Here is a 17737-nt window from a genome sequence, read left to right on the forward strand (position 1 = left end):
CATCTAGATGTTTTCCTGTTCTACATTTAAAAACAGGAAAATTAAGAAAGCGGTATTCTGAGCAGATAGTATCTGAGAGGGGTTATGAAGGTTCATTTCTGGGATGTTACTAATGCTTCTTGACATGTGTCTTATGATACAGGGGTGTTCACTTTGTAAAAATTTATCATGCTACACATTTATGATTAGTGTATGATTATATATATATATTTTTTTGGTGGCACTGGGGTTTTAACTCAGGGCCTCACCCTTGCTAAGCGGACCCTCTTACCAGTTTAACCACTCCTCCAGCCCTTTTTTGTTTTGCTTTGTTTTTTTGAGATCAGGTCTCACAAAGTATTTGCCAGGACTAACTTGGAACCGTGATCCTCCTCCTGATCTCTGCCTTCTGAATAGCTAGGATTGCAGGTGTGAGCCACCGGCACCTGGCAAAAAATTACTTCAAAAGTACACTTGACTTTAAGAAAAGATCAGTAGCAAGCTCCAGGGTGTTTGTGTATGATGAGAGTTCCTGGCCATGCAAAAATCTGAGGAAGAGTGTTCCAGACAAAGAGAATCATCTCCAGGCCCTAAAGAGAGAATGAGCTTGACATGTTCAAAAATATAGTTGCACAGCCAGAGGCCTGTGTGACTGGAGCAAAGTGGACAGAGAGAAGAAAGTGAGATCATTCATTTACTCTTTCCTCAAATATGTAAGAGATGTGGTAGAGGCTGAGATGAGATGTCAGAGCACAGCCAATTGTTTGGAAAGACTGGCAGAGACATGAAGGGGAAAAATTAGGTATTATAGAAAGTTCTAGATGTTCCTTTTAGTTTACACACACACTCACACACACACAGAGTAAAAGAAAGAAAAAAACTGGAGAACAAGAAAATAGATTACAGAAGCAAGGTCCTGAAGAAAACAGAAGGGGATAGAATTCTGGGAACAGATAGGAAAAATCCCTGTGGAAAGGATGTATGAGCAAACTAGAAGAGTCCTAAAGGCAAATAAATAAATGCATACATAAGTAATTTCTTAAAATGAAGCAAACTGAAGGCATTCTCCAATCTGCTCAGCAAAATTTGAGGAATGGTCACTGTGAGGGAATGTTAGCAGGCCTCAAGAGTTATTTATAAGAAAGATGACTGGATGGGAGAGGTGAGGGGGAGGTGAACTAACCAGTGTACAATGTATGACTTCAGGATTGTCACAATGAATCCTCCCCATACAAATAAATCCTAATAAAAATTGGGAAAAAGAAAGATGATTATAAAAGTCTTTTCCTTAGATATAATTTAATGAAAAAAACCTGGAACCTCTGATATGCCCCCAACTCTATTCCACAGGTTCTGCCATGCTGAGCTGTTGGGAGGGCATTCTGAAGGGGAAGGTGCCAGACCTCCCACAGCCTCCCCCCAACTGTCTGGGGCCATATCCAGCACAAACGCCCACAGAGCAAGCTGCCAGCCAACATATGACAGGGTCTTGGAAATCCACAGAGAAAATATAAACAAAGCAGGGCTGCCTTCTACATAGACACAATCAGTTATGTCTGTGTATTTTTGTCTGTGACACAGAAAAAAGCATGTTAATGAACGTCAGTGCCACTTGAGAGGCAGAGGATTGTGAGTTTGAGGCCAGCCTGGGCTGAATAATGAGATCCTATCTCAAAACTACTCCTACTCACAAAACAAAAAAAAAAAAAAAAAAAAAAGATGAATGCAAATGTTTTGAGGGGCTACTACAGTTGAGATTATCTCACGCTGTATCTTTAATTTAGTAGATATTATGGTACAGGCCTGAGGACAATTCTGTTTCCACATTATAACGGGATTATGTAGGACATTTTGAACAATGAGAATTAGGATTCATTGCCCAGTTTTACTGGGGCTGACTGTCTCAGCCCCCACAAGACACTACTTCATTGAGTTCATGAATCAGTGTAAATCAAAAAGGGTTTCTTTTAAAATTTAAGGAATGGTCACATATCGGTCATCTACCAATATAGCCAGTGGAAATTTCCAGAGACATTGCAGGTAGTGTAAATTGGTCAGGTCACAAAAAATGACATAAAGAAATGCACTTTGGCTGAGAAATATGCTATTGGTGAGCTCATTTATTGAGGTTCTCGACTTTCTAGATCACTAGACTACACATGGTACACAGTTTATATAACAATGAATTAATTTATTTGGATGTATAAACATTTGATGACAATTTTATTTTCTTGAAAGTTTTGTTATAAATTCAGGGCTAGAGATTAAGCTATTTCTTTCACTAGATTAGAGCATAGCAATGTTGCAGAGCTTGCAAATGTCCTAAAGATAGGTTTATCCCTGAGTAAGACTGATATTTCTGTGTACTGCTGATTAGGTTTCACTGATAAAAAGAGCCATGAAGCCGAGTGTGGGGGTACACCCCTGTAACCCCAGCACTCAGGAGGCAGAGGCAGGATGAGCCTGAGTTTGAGACTGGCTGGGTTACATAATGAGATCCTGTGTCCCCCTGCCAAAAAAAAAATTGCATGTTGCTTGTATCCATGGCTCCCTCACCAATGAATCTACCCATCAGAATATCAGGATAGGACTTCTCAGTCCTATTGGACTAAAGGTGTGGCTCAAGTGACAGAGTGCCTGCTTTGCAAGCATGAAGCCCTGAGTTCAAACCCCAGTCCCACCAAAAAAATAAAATCAATTATTAGATCACTTTTCCAGAAGTCAGAGCCCCATTTCTTTTGTGATTCAAAGATGTCAAACTGTCAGATGTATTTCAAGGTTATTATTTTGTCCCAGAGTCATGATCCTGAGGTAATCCCTACTTCAGATGTGCTCACAATAGCAAATTACCAAGTGATAAATTGGTAATTCCATCTGACAAACAGAACTAGGAGGAGGGTTTGCATCAACATGGGTGTTCATAAGGCATTGCAAACAGTACGTGGGCTTGCGGAGTTTCTGCGGAATTCCAGTCCACCAGGTTGTGTGCTTCTAGCCTACCGCAAAGTTCAGCGATGCTTCTGATGAGAAAGGGGAACCTGGTGTGACTTCCTGCTTACAGCACGAGAGCAGAGAGAGCACAGTCACTTGAAATGGTCTCGAGGGCACAGCGACAGCCTGAACAACAAAACAACTCTCACGTTGCCACAACAGAAACAGACTGGGGGTCCTTTTCAGTTCTGAATTGAGAATGCTTGTAGAGAAGCTGCTACACAAACCTTTGTGGAAAACTCTCTCACACACACCCTTGACTTTGTTCACTCACTCTGGGAAGGTGCTTGGATGGATGCCCGATAGTCACACGGAGGCCAAAGGTTCAAGTTTTCTTTACCATTTTAAGTTCCACATAAGTGAATGAAATATTTAGAGATGGCATCTGATCAGAATGGAGAGATGTCACCTCCCGCACTTTTCACTGCTAATCTTCATTTGCAATAATTGTTACATAATTTGTTATTACACACTGGTTTTTTTCTTTCTTTTTAAAATTTTTTATTTTTCTTTCTTAAAGTTAGCTTTCTACTGCCAGTCATTAAAAAGCACCTCAATTCTGCAGTATAACTTTTGCTTAAATTATATTCACGAAGTTGTAGTTTGGAAGTAATGAGAATTGTCTGTACTCTTCACATACCTGAATATAACAAAGACCTGTTGTTTTTTTAATCTTGAGACAATATGCATTTTTTTAAAATCTACAGATAACTTTATAGGCCTTATGATGGCTCTTAACACTATAATGGTAATTTTATGTATTAGTTTGTCAAATATATAGCTTGTTTAATTTTATATTTTGTTACCTACACTTTGGGAGATAGTGGAAAGAGATTTAATTCTTTCTGTGAAAAACCTTCTGTGGAAATTTCCAGGGAGGCATTTTGGATAGTATAAGTTGTCAGGTCACAAAAAGACATAAAGACAAAAGTTTAAAACAATATACATATGAAGAGGCGATATGAAGCATTAAAAATTCCTGCAGATATCTACAAATTATGTATAACAGCTGGACTTTGTTGAGGGTATGCAAGTCAGCATGATTGTGTAAAATTTAACCTTGTTTTATGAGGTCTTAACTCAGACTATAAAGATTCACTAACAGGCCTGTGCCAGTGGCTCATGCCTGTAATCCTAGCTACTCAGGAAGCAGAGATCAGGAGAATCACGGTTCAAAGTCAACATGGGCAAATAGTTCTTGAACCCTATCTCGAAAAAACCCATCACAAAAGAGAGCTAGTAGAGTGGCTCAAGGGGTACAATGCCTGCCTAGCAAGTATGAAGTCCTGAGTTCAAACCCCACTGCCACCCAAAAAACAAGAGATTCACTAACATCTTATGAAAAGTCTTAGAAAACATTTTTTTGGTGTTTCTTAACCCATTTGTAATTTATTCAAAGTGCAACAAGCAGTCCTTAAAATACTGCTAACATGGTCCAATTTGCATTTTGCTTTTTTTCCCTTTTTTGGTAATATACTGAATAGAATTCATATACTTATTCCATTCGCCCATTTAAAGTGTGCAATTCAGTGCCTTGTAATATAGTCACAGATTTGTGCAATAATCAATGCTATCAGTTTTATAACTTTGTCATTCAAAAATGTATGATCACAAAATTTCCTTCATTTCTTTTTTAAAATGTAATGTTTGTTTGGTGGGGAGAGAGGAATTAATAAGTAAATGTATTCAATATTTTTAACAGATTATCAGAAACACTGCAAACATTTAACTTTTTTCATATTATTATTATTTTGGTGGCACTGGGTTTGAACTCAGGGTTTTGTGCTTGCTAGGCTCTACCACTTGAGCCATGTCCCAGACCTTTTTACTTTAGTTTTCTAATAGGGTCTTGAGTTTAGGCCCTGGCTGGCTTGGACCTCTAGCCTATTTATGCTTCCCTCATAGCTGGGATGACAGGCACGGGATGCCACGCCTGGCTTTTACTGGTTCAGATGGGGTCTGGAGAACTTTTTTCTCGATGTCCCTGAACCATTATCCTCCTGATCCCCACCTGCTGAGGAGCTGTTATTTCTCTGCCATTTGTGCCTTTTTTTTCATTTTCAGTATTTCAAATGCAGTTTGTATGTAAAGATTTTGAAGGTCTAAAACTGTAAGCACAGAGCATTATTTTCTGGTAGGATGTTAAAACAATATGACAATGGAAACTTGTTGATTATTGGCATAAGTAATGTGTTTTTTTTTTTTCATTTTTCTTTTATTATTTATATGTGCATACAAGGCTTGGTTCATTTCTCCCCCCTGCCCCCACCCCCTCCCTTACCACCCACTCCGCCCCTCCCTCTCCCCCCCCAATACCCAGCAGAAACTATTTTGCCCTTATTTCTAATTTTGTTGTAGAGAGAGTATAAGCAATAATAGGAAGGAACAAGGGTTTTTGCTGGTTGAGATAAGGATAGCTATACAGGGCATTGACTCACATTGATTTCCTGTGCGTGGGTGTTACCTTCTAGGTTAATTCTTTTTGATCTAACCTTTTCTCTAGTACCTGTTCCCCTTTTCCTATTGGCCTCAGTTGCTTTAAGGTATCTGCTTTAGTTTCTCTGCGTTAAGGGCAACAAATGCTAGCTAGTTTTTTAGGTGTCTTACCTATCCTCACCCCTCCCTTGTGTGCTCTCGCTTTTATCATGTGCTCACAGTCCAGTCCCCTTGTTGTGTTTGCCCTTGATCTAATGTCCACATATGAGGGAGAACATACGATTTTTGGTTTTTTGAGCCAGGCTAACCTCACTCAGAATGATGTTCTCCAATTCCATCCATTTACCAGCGAATGATAACATTTCGTTCTTCTTCATGGCTGCATAAAATTCCATTGTGTATAGATACCACATTTTCTTGATCCATTCGTCAGTGGTGGGGCATCTTGGCTGTTTCCGTAACTTGGCTATTGTGAATAGTGCCGCAATAAACATGGGTGTGCAGGTGCCTCTGGAGTAACCTGTGTCACAGTCTTTTGGGTATATCCCCAAGAGTGGTATTGCTGGATCAAAAGTAATGTGTTTACAAATAAACTATTACATATACAATTCAATGAAATAGATGTGAAACAAGTTTTTTAAATGCATGTTTCTGTACCCATGAAGTTTCCAGTTTGCCCACAGGGTGTCATATGAGCTGACCAAGCTGCTCACTAAAAAGAAAAAAAAAAAAAAATCGAGGTACAGCACATACGTGGGTGGGGGGGAGTGTGTGTGTGTATTTGAGGTACTGGGGTTTGAACTCAGAACCTCACACTTAAGGTGCTATACCACTTGAGCCACACCCCAGCCCTTTTTTGTGATGGGTTTTTTTGAGACAGGATCCCTCCAACTATTTGCCCAGGGCTGGCTTTGAACCTTGATCCTCCTGAGTAGCCAGGATTACAGGTATAAGCCATCAGCGCCCAGCTATATACTTTAAAAAAACAAAACAAAACAAGATTGCCTCTTAAGGAATCCATATTGTGTCCTGGTTGTGTCCTTTAGTTTGGAGACAGGGTCTTGCTATGTAGCTCAGGCTGACATGGAGCTTGTAATCCTCCTGCCTCAGTCTCCATTGCTGGAATTTCAGGCATGAGCCACCACACTTGTTTTCTCTTCCTTTTGAAGTGTCCACACATCATCCTTTTAACAGTCTCTTGAATTTTGCCAATGATAAACATCTGAGGAGTAGTATAGACTCTTTGGAATTCAGATTCTTCCTTGTTAACAAACAAGATGACACGAACTTGCAGGCTTTTGGATCCATCCTGTTGTTTGTATCTGGCCAGGGATCACTTACAAGGTTAGCAGTCTCACCACGAATCCACCAAGCAAAGCACCCTGACAATTTGTTCATCACAGACAGAGACAGCAGCTCCTGGTGAAAAGCCCACGAAGCAGTTGGTGAAGACTCCATAGTGCCAGAGATGATTTTCTGCCTTGACTTCTCAGCTCTCTCTCTGCTTCTGCCAAGAAGTACTGTACGCTCAGTGTGTTTTTCTTCCCTTCTAAAATTATTCAGTTCCATTCCAGCTCTGGTCCCCTCCGCTGTTCCCTGACAGTTTCTTCTGCTTGTGGACCACACAGAAAACACAAATCTGGCGCTAGATTGGCCAGGGTTTAAGTCGGGGTTCACCACTGTGTGACATTAGGTAAGTGATTTAACCTCTTTGGGACTCTTTCCTCTGCTGAAAAAACAAGTTAATACTGTTATACGAAGTGTCCTGGCTGAACCTGACATATGGCAATTGCACTCAAGTGTTCACTCCACCTCATCCTTCAAGTGCACGCTACAGAGCACCGCACAGAGCCCTCGGCGGTGTCAGACCAGAAACAAAGAAAACAGCTTCCTGCTCTTGGGGGACTTTCATTGTAGGCAGGGAGACACGCTCCACACCCCGATCTAATCCTTCCAATCAGTTCTATGAGACAGACAAATAGGAAAACAAAGGAAGGGACAGAGGGTACACAAGAGTAAGGGCAGAGCCCAAAGACAAACAGAAGCCTATGTCCTTCTTCTCCCCGAATGCATGTTTGTCCAGGCCACAGGACCCAAGTACTGATTGTTCGTGTCCAGTCACCCCTGGCTGAGGTCCCTGTCCACCTCCGGACTCGCTTTTTCTTCCCTGGGCTGGGCACTCATGGTCCGAAGCCTTGTTCCGCCTTCTTACTTTCGGGGCGCTGGCGGGTCTGCTTGTCACGCTTGGCGCCCCCGCCCCACCCCTGCCTTTATTCTCCGGAATCCCCAAGGACACCACGGGTGCGGCCGCAGAAGGCGGGAACCCCAGGCCACGCCCTCGGGCCACCTGCTGCTGCAGCGGGGATTGGCCCCTGCCCCGCCCCGCCCTGCGGGAGCCGCGCTCGGGGACAAGAGGGGTCTGCTGAGTGTGGGGGTCGTATGAAGGAGGGACCGCACCCCGCCCAGCCCTGCGCAGGGCTGGAAGGCGCCCCGACAGGGAGTCAGAGGCCCGCGCGCCTGGACTATACTTCTTTCCGGGCGTCGGTCCGGCCATGCTCACAGTGAGATTGGCGGGCCGAGGAGGAGAGGGGGTGACCCCCTAGGGGGACCAAGGGGTCAAAATGCAGGAGATCGGCCACGCGGAACTTTGAGTGGAGGAAGGCGCGGAGACAGCTCTAGGCAGGACGGATGTAGCGGAAAGGCGGTGGCTCCAGGGTCCTCTCACCCACTGGGGGAGCCCGCGGGCCCTGGCCCCGCCCACGGTCCCGCCCCGCAGGCCCCGCCCCCGAGACCTAGTCTCGCTGCCACCCGAGGTGACCCCACTGCAAGCACCGCCAGCCGACTGCTCTCTCATCCGCCTTCACGCGTCCGCCGGCCGACACAGCTGCCCGCACTCTCCTGTTCTCCCTGCGGTCCGGTGAGCCCGGCCCCAGCCCTGCGCCCGCCACACCTGCTTCACGCACGCGCTTCCCGCTCTTTACTCTTCCTTCTCTCCTCCCAGCCCGGCTTGTACTTGTCCTCTGTCCTCTTGTCTTCTTCTCTCCTCTAACCTTTTGTTCTTGCCCTCTCTTGTCCAGGTGGCTGTAATTTAAGCTCCACCCTCCCACTCCTTCCCCCTGGCCCAGCTGCCTTGGGCGGGCGCTTTCCGCGGGTCAGCGATGACCAGAATGAGCCTCCCCAGGCGGTTCCAGGCCATGTGCGCTAACGCCATTTCTAGGCCAGTGTCGCCTGGGCCGGCTTCTAGCCCGTTCAGCCTCCTCACAGTCCGGGATCTGGGCCCTAGCCAACTTCTAGAGAGAATGTCCCATCGTGACGCCCCTCAGCACTCCCACTCAGCAGTCTGCTGACTGTGTCAGGGGATGCCTGGCTAGAGGACTGTCAGGAACACAAAAGCCAGGAGGAGAGTCACAGTGTGAGACCAAGCAGATGAAGAGGGAGGACTCCTGAGTTAACTTCCCTGCACTGGCATGTGCACTTGATTAATCCCTGGCTGACCTGAATGAAATGGGCCACGTGTCTCCCCTCTTCCCAAGGCAAGGACTGAGCAGACTTGTGTGTATTGAGCAGGTGGTCCTTTCTTTGCTGGGGTGTGTCCTTTAAGGTGAAACTTTCTAAATTCTGCTTCTTTGCTCTCATCCACAGGACACATATTATGACCTTTAGGTGTTTCGTCTCCCAGCCATTTTCTATGGAAAATCAAGGAAACCAGGCCATGATAGCCACGGGCAACTTTGAAGAATGGGACGCCTTTAGAGAAGCTTGATCTTGGAGGCCTCAGCGTTGAGACCTCGAAAAGCCGGGTAAGAGTTCAGGCTAAGGAAGAGGTCTTCCGCTGCCTCCCAGTCCTGCGGTGTGGGGTCAGGAGTCAGCAGGACTGTAGCAAAAACATCCACTCCCACCACCCCAGTTCACTAAGCACTGTCATCATCCCTGGTCCCCCTAGCCCTTACAAGCCAGAGATAGTGGTCCCCACTGTATAAAGAAGAAACATGAAGCCCTTCTGGGACATTGATTGGCTCCAGGTCACCCTGGGAGTCAGCAGCAGAGCTAGGACAGGAAACTATTGTTCTAACTTCATATGTTGACTTAGCTTTTGACGTGCCCTGATAAGTGTGCTTTTTGAGTTCTAAAATTGGTTATTTGCCTGCACTATAAAATATGATTAACTTTCTAGGCTTGAATTTTACTTATTTTAGTAGGGTTTTAGTCTGGGTGACCTTTACTCCTATAGAAACCTCTCTAAAGGACCTGACTTTTGGCAAACCCAAGGCTACATTCACAGTGGCAGCCCAGACTCTGACTACTTGTCTTTGAGTTCAGCAACAACTGGGTTCCAGTCTTCTTTGGACTTCACAAGGTCAGGCATATGATAGACTCATGTCTATCAGTTTCAGTTGCCTGAACCTTCTCAGAACTGTTTATTGGCATGAGAGTTCTTTCCTTGTGAAGAGTCCTGTCTGTGCCTGGGGCTAGAATAACGGCAGAAAAGAAATGAACTGGGCAACAGTACAAAACAAATAGCATTAGCTGTGGTGCCCACCATGTGGTTCTAAGTTACCTCATCGAACATGGAAGTGAGGACAGAGCTACTAGAGTGCCTGGGCAGTGGGGTGACGCATCTCTGGGGGGAAGGGAGTGTCAGGAGGGAGGCCAGGGAGTCTGGGAACACCGTCATCCATCCTGCCATCTGAGCCTCATGGGGGCCAGGCTCAGGGAGTGTGAATCAGATCAGTCCCTGCCCCAGAGGAGTTCTTGAAGCTGGTGCTATGGTGATTGTTCTCGAGATGTCCCTGTTTACCCCAGCCACCTATTGACGCCCAGGAGGAAGAAGTGGTGTGAGCTGTTTGTTTCCATGGTTCTCTGTGTTCACAAGTGATTCCCACCACATCCTCCACCAGCCAGCACTGTCCTCCTGAGGCCCAGCAACAGGGCCAGCCAATCAAGCTGGTCTCTGAGCAGCTGCTCCTCTGAAATCAGGGAGGTGAACTTAGGCAAAGGAGAAGCAGGTCGCCCTCCCCCGACTGGGGTGCTGGGCTCACTTCCTCCTGGGGCAGTGGAGGAGGGTGTTCCAATTCTGATAACAAAATGGAGCCTTTGGGCTAGGTGTGGTGGGTCACACCTGTAAATCTGGGGCAGAGGCAAGAGGATTACAAGTTCAAGGCCAGCCTGAACTACATAGTGAAACCCTGTCTCAAACAAACAAACCCAAACAAAATGGTTTCCTGTATCTGTTTTCATATCTCTGAGCCACACTCCTCACCCCTACTTCTCTTTAGATGGGGCTCCTCTATGTTGGAGGGGATACTGCTGATAGGCCAGGAAGAGGCCAGTGCTCTGCTTACTCTCAGCCCTGAGAGCCACCTTGCATCCTTTAAGGCTCAGCTAAATGTAACCTTGTCTAAGAAGTTTGATCACCCATCTTCCTTACCCCTCTCCCAATGAAATTAGTTTCTCCCTCCTCTGCATTTTGAGAGTGTGGCCTGCAGGCCACAATGCAGCTGGAACCATCTTCCCACCTCTTTGTCTGACAATAAGCCCCTCAAGGGTGAAGATTATCCCCTGTGACTCAGTGAACCAGTGCCCAGGAAAGCAGACTTGTTAAATGAATGACTCTAGGCAGCCTGAGCTATATGAGAAGGGATTGAATTGGTCATTTTGTCCCTTTTCTTCACAATACTTCCAGACCTATCAGAACCTCTTCTGCTTAGGAACCCAGATTCTAAGCCTGTGGTCTGGCAGAACTTTCCCACTTTGTCAGCCCTTGGATAGCTAGGCAGGTCATGAACCTGAGCCTCATCAGTGCAACCTCTGCTCCAGCAGACAGAGGCTGGGCTGGTGGGGCAGCACTAGGATCTCCGAGAGCCTCTCAACCGACCGTGAACCAGAGGGAGCCCCTCACAAAATCACAGTCCTTGGCCAGAATTGCTTCTCCAGCCTCTACTCAAGTCCCTCTGGAGCTCACGTCTATTTTCCTTCCTGGGGCCACTGAGTCCTGCTTAGGGACTTGGAGCTGTCAGAGAAGGCTGGGGAGGCTTGGGGCTACTATTACTGATGAGGAATTTCTTCTTTTGGCTTAGATTCCGGCAGAGTTCCTCTGTCTCGTCTTGCTGGTTGAAGGTACTGCCTTCTCCAATTTTTCTCCATCTCCTGGGAGGTAGCAGGAAATCAGAACCATGGTTGGGTTCAAGGCCACAGATGTGCCCCCTACGGCCACTGTGAAGTTCCTAGGGGCTGGTACAGCCGCCTGCATTGCAGATCTCATCACCTTTCCTCTGGATACTGCTAAAGTCCGGCTGCAGGTGAGGATAAGCCTAGGGGCCCTGATGGAATCAAATCTGTTCCCTCCCCAGGGACACAGAGTCCTCAAGGGTAGGTGGGGTGAGGTGATTGGGAGCACAGAAGTGGCAAGAGACAGGTAGAGAAGTCCACCTGTCCCTACAGCTACTCTGTCTTGGTCTTGCAGATCCAAGGAGAAAGTCAGGGGCCGGCGCGCACTGTGGCCACCGCCCAGTACCGCGGAGTGCTGGGCACCATCCTGACCATGGTGCGCACCGAGGGTCCCCGCAGCCTCTACAGCGGGCTGGTGGCCGGCCTGCAGCGCCAGATGAGCTTCGCCTCCGTCCGCATCGGCCTCTACGACTCGGTCAAGCAGTTCTACACCAAGGGCTCTGAACGTGAGTGTGGAGCTGGAACATAGGTGCCTTGGCCTTGGTTTTGGCCTTTCTCTTGCCAATGATTGATCTTAATTTGGATAGCTGAATAGCTCCTTTATGTCCCAAGATCCCTAGGAGGATCAGAGGAATGGAGACGGGGAAGGGGCCCTGATTCTGTTAATGACTCCTGAGCATCTAGGCTGTGCTGGCCTCTGAGCAAGACATCATCCCAGTGTTGCAGATGAAAAGACTGAGGCTTGAAATGAGGAAAGGATTTGGCCAAAGGCACACAACAGGAAGCCAGAAATCACACCCAGGACTCTTGCCTCCAAGGCTGGCATTCTTCCTCTTCACCTTCTTAGCACACCATGTCAAGGAGGCAGCTGAGTACCCAGAACCAAAGGTTGACTTTCCCAAGGTCACATGGCAGGGAGAAGTAGATCTGGGGTGAGAACCTTCATCTTACCAAGTCCCAGTTCATCAGAAAGCCACCTCTCTTAGTCTTGGTTTTCACTGTTGTTAAATGATTCTGATTTCTCTGGGCTGTTGACCAGCTTACGTGAATATGTCTTAGGAAAGACATTGTGCTTTACGTGAATTCTTAGAGCAAGAGCTGGTCTGGACCCTGTCCCTGAAAGTCAGATGACTTTCATGGTGGTTTGGGTGAGGAAAAATGAGGTGGGAAATGAGTTCAAGTCCAGCTGGCTCTGAGCCCCCGCCCCCATGTCTCCGCAGATGCTGGCATCGGGAGCCGCCTCCTGGCAGGCAGCACCACAGGTGCCCTGGCTGTTGCTGTGGCTCAGCCCACGGATGTGGTAAAAGTCCGGTTCCAAGCTCAGGCCCGGGCTGGAGGTAGTCGGAGGTACCAGAGCACTCTTGATGCCTACAAGACCATTGCCCGCGAGGAAGGGTTCCGAGGGCTCTGGAAAGGTATGTGCCACTTGTTTCTCCTTCCCCATCTTCCCCTCCACCACAGCCTGGTCTCACACACCCTCCTGCATCCTGTAGGGACCTCTCCCAATGTTGCTCGTAATGCTATTGTCAACTGTGCTGAGCTGGTGACCTATGACCTCATCAAGGACTCCCTCCTGAAGGCCAACCTCATGACAGGTATGTTAGGGTCCATGGTGCAGGAGCAGGTGTGGGGGTCTGGTTGCCTGAAGACCACATCTTTTCATCCTTTTTGCCCTTTGCTTATAGAATGAGTTTGTTTCTTTTGCTGTATTGAAGCCAGTGGGAAGAAGCTCCCACTTTGCACATTGGAGAGCTAAGGCAACATTGACAAATCTTTCAGGTCCTCATAAGAGGTCCTAGCTGCATTCTTCATTTCTTTAAAACCATGAAATAATGCTCTTCCCTTCTGGAACCAGGGGCAGGGAGAACTCACTACCTTCTCTGCTGCTCCCTGGCAGATGACCTCCCTTGCCATTTCACTTCCGCCTTTGGGGCGGGCTTCTGCACCACCGTCATCGCCTCCCCTGTCGACGTGGTCAAGACGAGATATATGAACTCTGCCTTGGGCCAGTACAGCAGCGCTGGCCACTGCGCCATTACCATGCTCCAGAAGGAAGGGCCTAGAGCCTTCTATAAAGGGTGAGCCTCTCATCCCCCCACACAACTCCATCCCCCCACCCATACCTGTCTCACAGGTGGGAGAGAACCATCTGGAAGTGAGTTAGCAGCCAAGTGTCAAATCTATTTTGTAGGTGTGAAAATGAGAACTCAGGGCTGGGGTGTGGCTCAGTAGCTCAACACTTGCGTGTCAAGTATGAGGCCCTGGGTTTGATCCCCAGCACCACAAAAATATGGGTGGATGAGGGGAGCAGCAGGGGACTCAGAGAGAATCTGCTTATAGGCACACAGGTGTGAGGCTCAGTTCACTTGAGTCCTCGACTGGGACAGAGCAGCCAGACTGAATTGGATGCCAGGGCCCAGTGGGAGAAGGGAGGTGGCGGTGTCCCCTACAACCCATGTTTTGTCTTCCCTAGGTTCATGCCCTCCTTTCTCCGCTTGGGATCCTGGAATGTGGTGATGTTTGTCACCTATGAGCAGCTGAAACGGGCCCTCATGGCTGCTTACACTTCCCGGGAGGCACCCTTTTGAGCCTCTCTTACTGTTGACCTGACACCTTTGGCTTTGGCTTTTGCTCAAGCCGGACCCTGCTTCCCTTTTCCTCCTTCCTTCCTTCCTTCCTTCCCTTCCCTGTCCCCACTTCTTCCTTCTGCTCCTCTTCCCACCGCCTTCCCTCTCCCCACGTCCCCACCCCTCCCTGCCTCACCTCCCCATTGGCTCAGTGCCAGTGGAGTTGACCTCATTTGAAAGTAAGGAAGCCTGGCACCAGCCAGGATCCCAAGTCCTCCATCCCTTGAAAAGTTCAGCCTGAATTTTTGCCTTGACTCCAAGCCTAGCCCAACTAGCCCAGCACCCATAAAGCAAGCTTAACTTTGGTGTCTCCTCCCTCTCTCATAGCTGTTACCAGAAGTCTCTTGGTCCCGTGGGCCCTTTGGCACCTGGTGGGGAGGGGAGGAGCCACCTGACTGGAAAGGGATGTGACCCACCATCCACCTTCAGCATCTAATGTGGGCACATAGAAGTCCTCTAGGACATTTCTCCAGACACAGGCCCAGGTGCTGAGCTGAGGTGGCAAGTGGAGGAGCAGCCCAGAGAGACAGTGGTAGCTTTTATCCTGCCTGCCCTTCCCTTGCAGGCCACTTGAGCTTCCAAGTGCCTGGTTCTCTAGTGCCAGCCTTCCCAGCCCCCAGCTGGCCCTGGCCTGTTCATCAGCAAAGAGAGAGTGCTCCTGTACGCCCTGCCTCTCCTGCTTGTTGGACAATTTAGAGGAACGCTGGAATCTTCAATGCTTTGGGCTTCCTCTATTCCATTTTACAAATGACAAACCACCTCAAAATCCTGGACCTATGAAGCAAGGCAGACTGCTTCCCCCTCCACAGTCACAGGAGAAAGGGTTCCAAACTGTGTGGGGCAGGTGCTGACTCAGCAGGGTTTCAAGTGACAAGACAAACATGGCCTATGGGTGGGGGTGGGGGTGGGGGGATACATTGTTTGGATCACCCTCTCCCACCTAAGGATCCCAAGGAGGCGGTGACAAGCTAGGACTTTGAGTGCTCAGGGGTTTTAGTCTCTCTGTCCCTATTATTACACCTGTCCCCAGACACAGGAAAGCAAGTGGGCAAAGCTACTTCTATTTCAAGGGGTGGGGGACCATGAGGTCCCAGATAGAATGAAGTCACTCTGGTTCATTTTAAACATGTTTCAGACATTTTATACATGTCTCAGCTGTGCAGCTGAGCGCTGAGACAGGTCATACACAGAAATACATGCAGTAGCTGAACTGGGACAGGACTCAAGACTTCCACCCTCTGCTGGACTCTCCCCAGGTGGCCGGTATGAGGGTCCTTGGGGAAGTCAATTTGGCAGCTATGGAGCCAGGCCCAGAAGACAGGGCCTCCCTCTTCCCAGCCTAAGGCAGCTGGCACTTCTTCCCCTCCCACTCCTCATTAGCTTATGGGTCAGATCTGGAGGCTGGACCCTTCAGTGCTTAGACAGGAGGACCCAGGACTCACCATCTTACTTCCCAGAGTCTCAAAACTGCAGCTGAGGCCTTGGTCCCCATGATGCAGTAAGCCAGAGTGAGGGTGACAGGCAGCCCAGCCTGAGTGCTTTCTCCAAGGCTGTAGGGCGTTGGCATAAATGGAGGTCTGACCCCAGCCTCACAAATCCTTTGAGGTGGGCTGTCATCAGCCTTGCACTGGAGGAAAGAGGCAGTTTGCTGCCCAAGGTATTTCACCAGTAGCTAAACTGGTTAGGTGAGGGTGAGCAATCAGTCGGCTGATTTGTTTGCCAGACTTGTGTCCCAGACACTGAGCTGAACATAAGGCCACCAGACTTCATCATGGTGGCAGGAATCATGGGAAAATTAACCAGTAGGCCGCAGAAATGCCTACAGAATGGGCACATACTAAGCTCTGCTTTGCCTGACTTGTAAGGTAGCACCTATCACTGATAGAAAGAGGCCTGTCTTCAGGCCTGAGGCCTTCAGAACCCAGCAGGAGGGTTAGGAGCAGTGGCTCCTTCACCCACCCAAAGCTTGCTCTCCGAAGGGGCATTTACCATCACCTCCCTCCACTGGAATCTGCCTCAGAGAGAAGGGTCTCCATCATTTGGTTTCCATGGAAGTCCTGTAACATTGGGGTTACTGTAAGAAAAGAGCCCAGCCAGACGCTGGTGGCTCACACCTGTAATCCTAGCTACTTAGGAGGCAGTGATTGTGAGGACCTCCTGCCTCAGGCAAATAGTTCACAAGACCCTATCTTGAAAATACCCAACAAAAAAAGGGGGAGTAGCTCAAGCAGTCAGAGCACCTGCCTAGCAAGCATGAAAGCCTGAGTTCAAACCCCAGTGCTGCCAAAAAGAAAAGGGCTGGAGAGGTTATTTGCCCAAGGCACACACTGAAGCCCTCATACATGACTACTAAGCTGAAGTGCTTCCTAGAACCCTGACCCCAGGGGCTTCATCCCAAGGTCTTTCTGCTACTGCCTCATAATGATTTAAAGATGGCTACCCCAGCTGGGTGCTGATGGCTCACACCTGCAATCCTAGCTACTTGGGAGGCTGAGATCAGGAGTGTCATGGTTCGAGGCTAGCCTGGGCAAATAGTTCAAAAAATTCCATCTCTAAAATTAACCACAGCAAAATGGACTAGAGGTGTAGCTCAAGTGGTAGAGCACCTGCTTTGCAAGTACAAAACCCCAGTCCCACCAAAAAAAGTATGGTTGGATGTAGTCCCAGCTGCTCAGGAGGCTGATGAGGCTGGAGGATTACTTGAACTCAGGAGTTTGGGGCCAGCCTAAGCAACAGCAAGATCCTATCCAAAAAAAAAAAGTTATTTCTAAGTGAGCTCCCATTTAAGAAAAAGACAAGCTGATATGGTGCTTTGCAATGATGGGATTCCAAGCAATATGGACCACGTGCAAGGCCTTTCCTTGAACTTCTGAAGCAACTCCCCTTCTCTCCATAAGCCTGGGTGAACCCAAACTGACACCAGATAGGGGAATCATGTCCTGCCTTTGCCTTTGGAGAGGCAGTGTGGGACACACAGCCATGGGCGGGACTTGGAGGCTGAAACTCGCAGGCCACGTGGGCAGCAACAGTAACCCTTCCAAAAGGTAAGCATGAATTCACCAAGCACGTTCACATCAGTGACCCTACAATCCTCATGCCTGGGGGCGGGGCGGACAGGACAATAACAGCTGCAAGGGGGCAGTGGTGGTGCAGGGTTGCCTAGACAGCCCAGGACTCATCTCAGACAGGACTGGAGGCTGTAGAGGTAGAAACCAAGATGGTGCTCGCACTTGTGCTCTTTGTGTGCCACTAATCCAAGCTGGTGAGTGCAGAAAGTGGACCTAAGGTTCTGATGACTGGTTTGTGCAGAGGCCTGAGTGAGCTGGGGCAAGTGCTTTCTTTTTTTTTGCTTTACTTTTTCTGTCTTGGGCTGGAGGTGTGGCCCAAGTGGTAAAGCACCTGCCTAGCGTTCAAACCCCAGTACCAAAAAAAAAATTTCAAACTGTACTGTGACATGTCACATTCCAGAAACTGCCCCCCTCTGAAGATCATGTATTCTGAAAAGTCAGAGCCGAGAGTTGATCCTCAGAGGTCAC

The 17737-nt window shown here is 48.1% G+C and overlaps 1 protein-coding gene across 1 annotated transcript; it reads left to right on the forward strand.

Moving 5' to 3' along the window:
* The first annotated feature begins 8173 nt into the window (after positions 1-8173).
* Positions 8174-14506, forward strand: Ucp2 (uncoupling protein 2). Its single transcript, XM_074083326.1, has 8 exons — positions 8174-8323; positions 9049-9206; positions 11484-11705; positions 11870-12080; positions 12795-12989; positions 13068-13169; positions 13472-13652; positions 14048-14506. The coding sequence occupies exons 3-8, from the start codon at positions 11580-11582 to the stop codon at positions 14160-14162; spliced, it is 930 nt and encodes a 309-aa protein (XP_073939427.1). The 5' UTR covers positions 8174-8323; positions 9049-9206; positions 11484-11579; the 3' UTR covers positions 14163-14506.
* The last annotated feature ends 3231 nt before the right edge of the window (positions 14507-17737 follow it).

The sequence above is a fragment of the Castor canadensis genome, chromosome 1 (assembly GCF_047511655.1).
Source record: "Castor canadensis chromosome 1, mCasCan1.hap1v2, whole genome shotgun sequence".
Classification (NCBI taxonomy): Eukaryota; Metazoa; Chordata; class Mammalia; order Rodentia; family Castoridae; genus Castor; species Castor canadensis.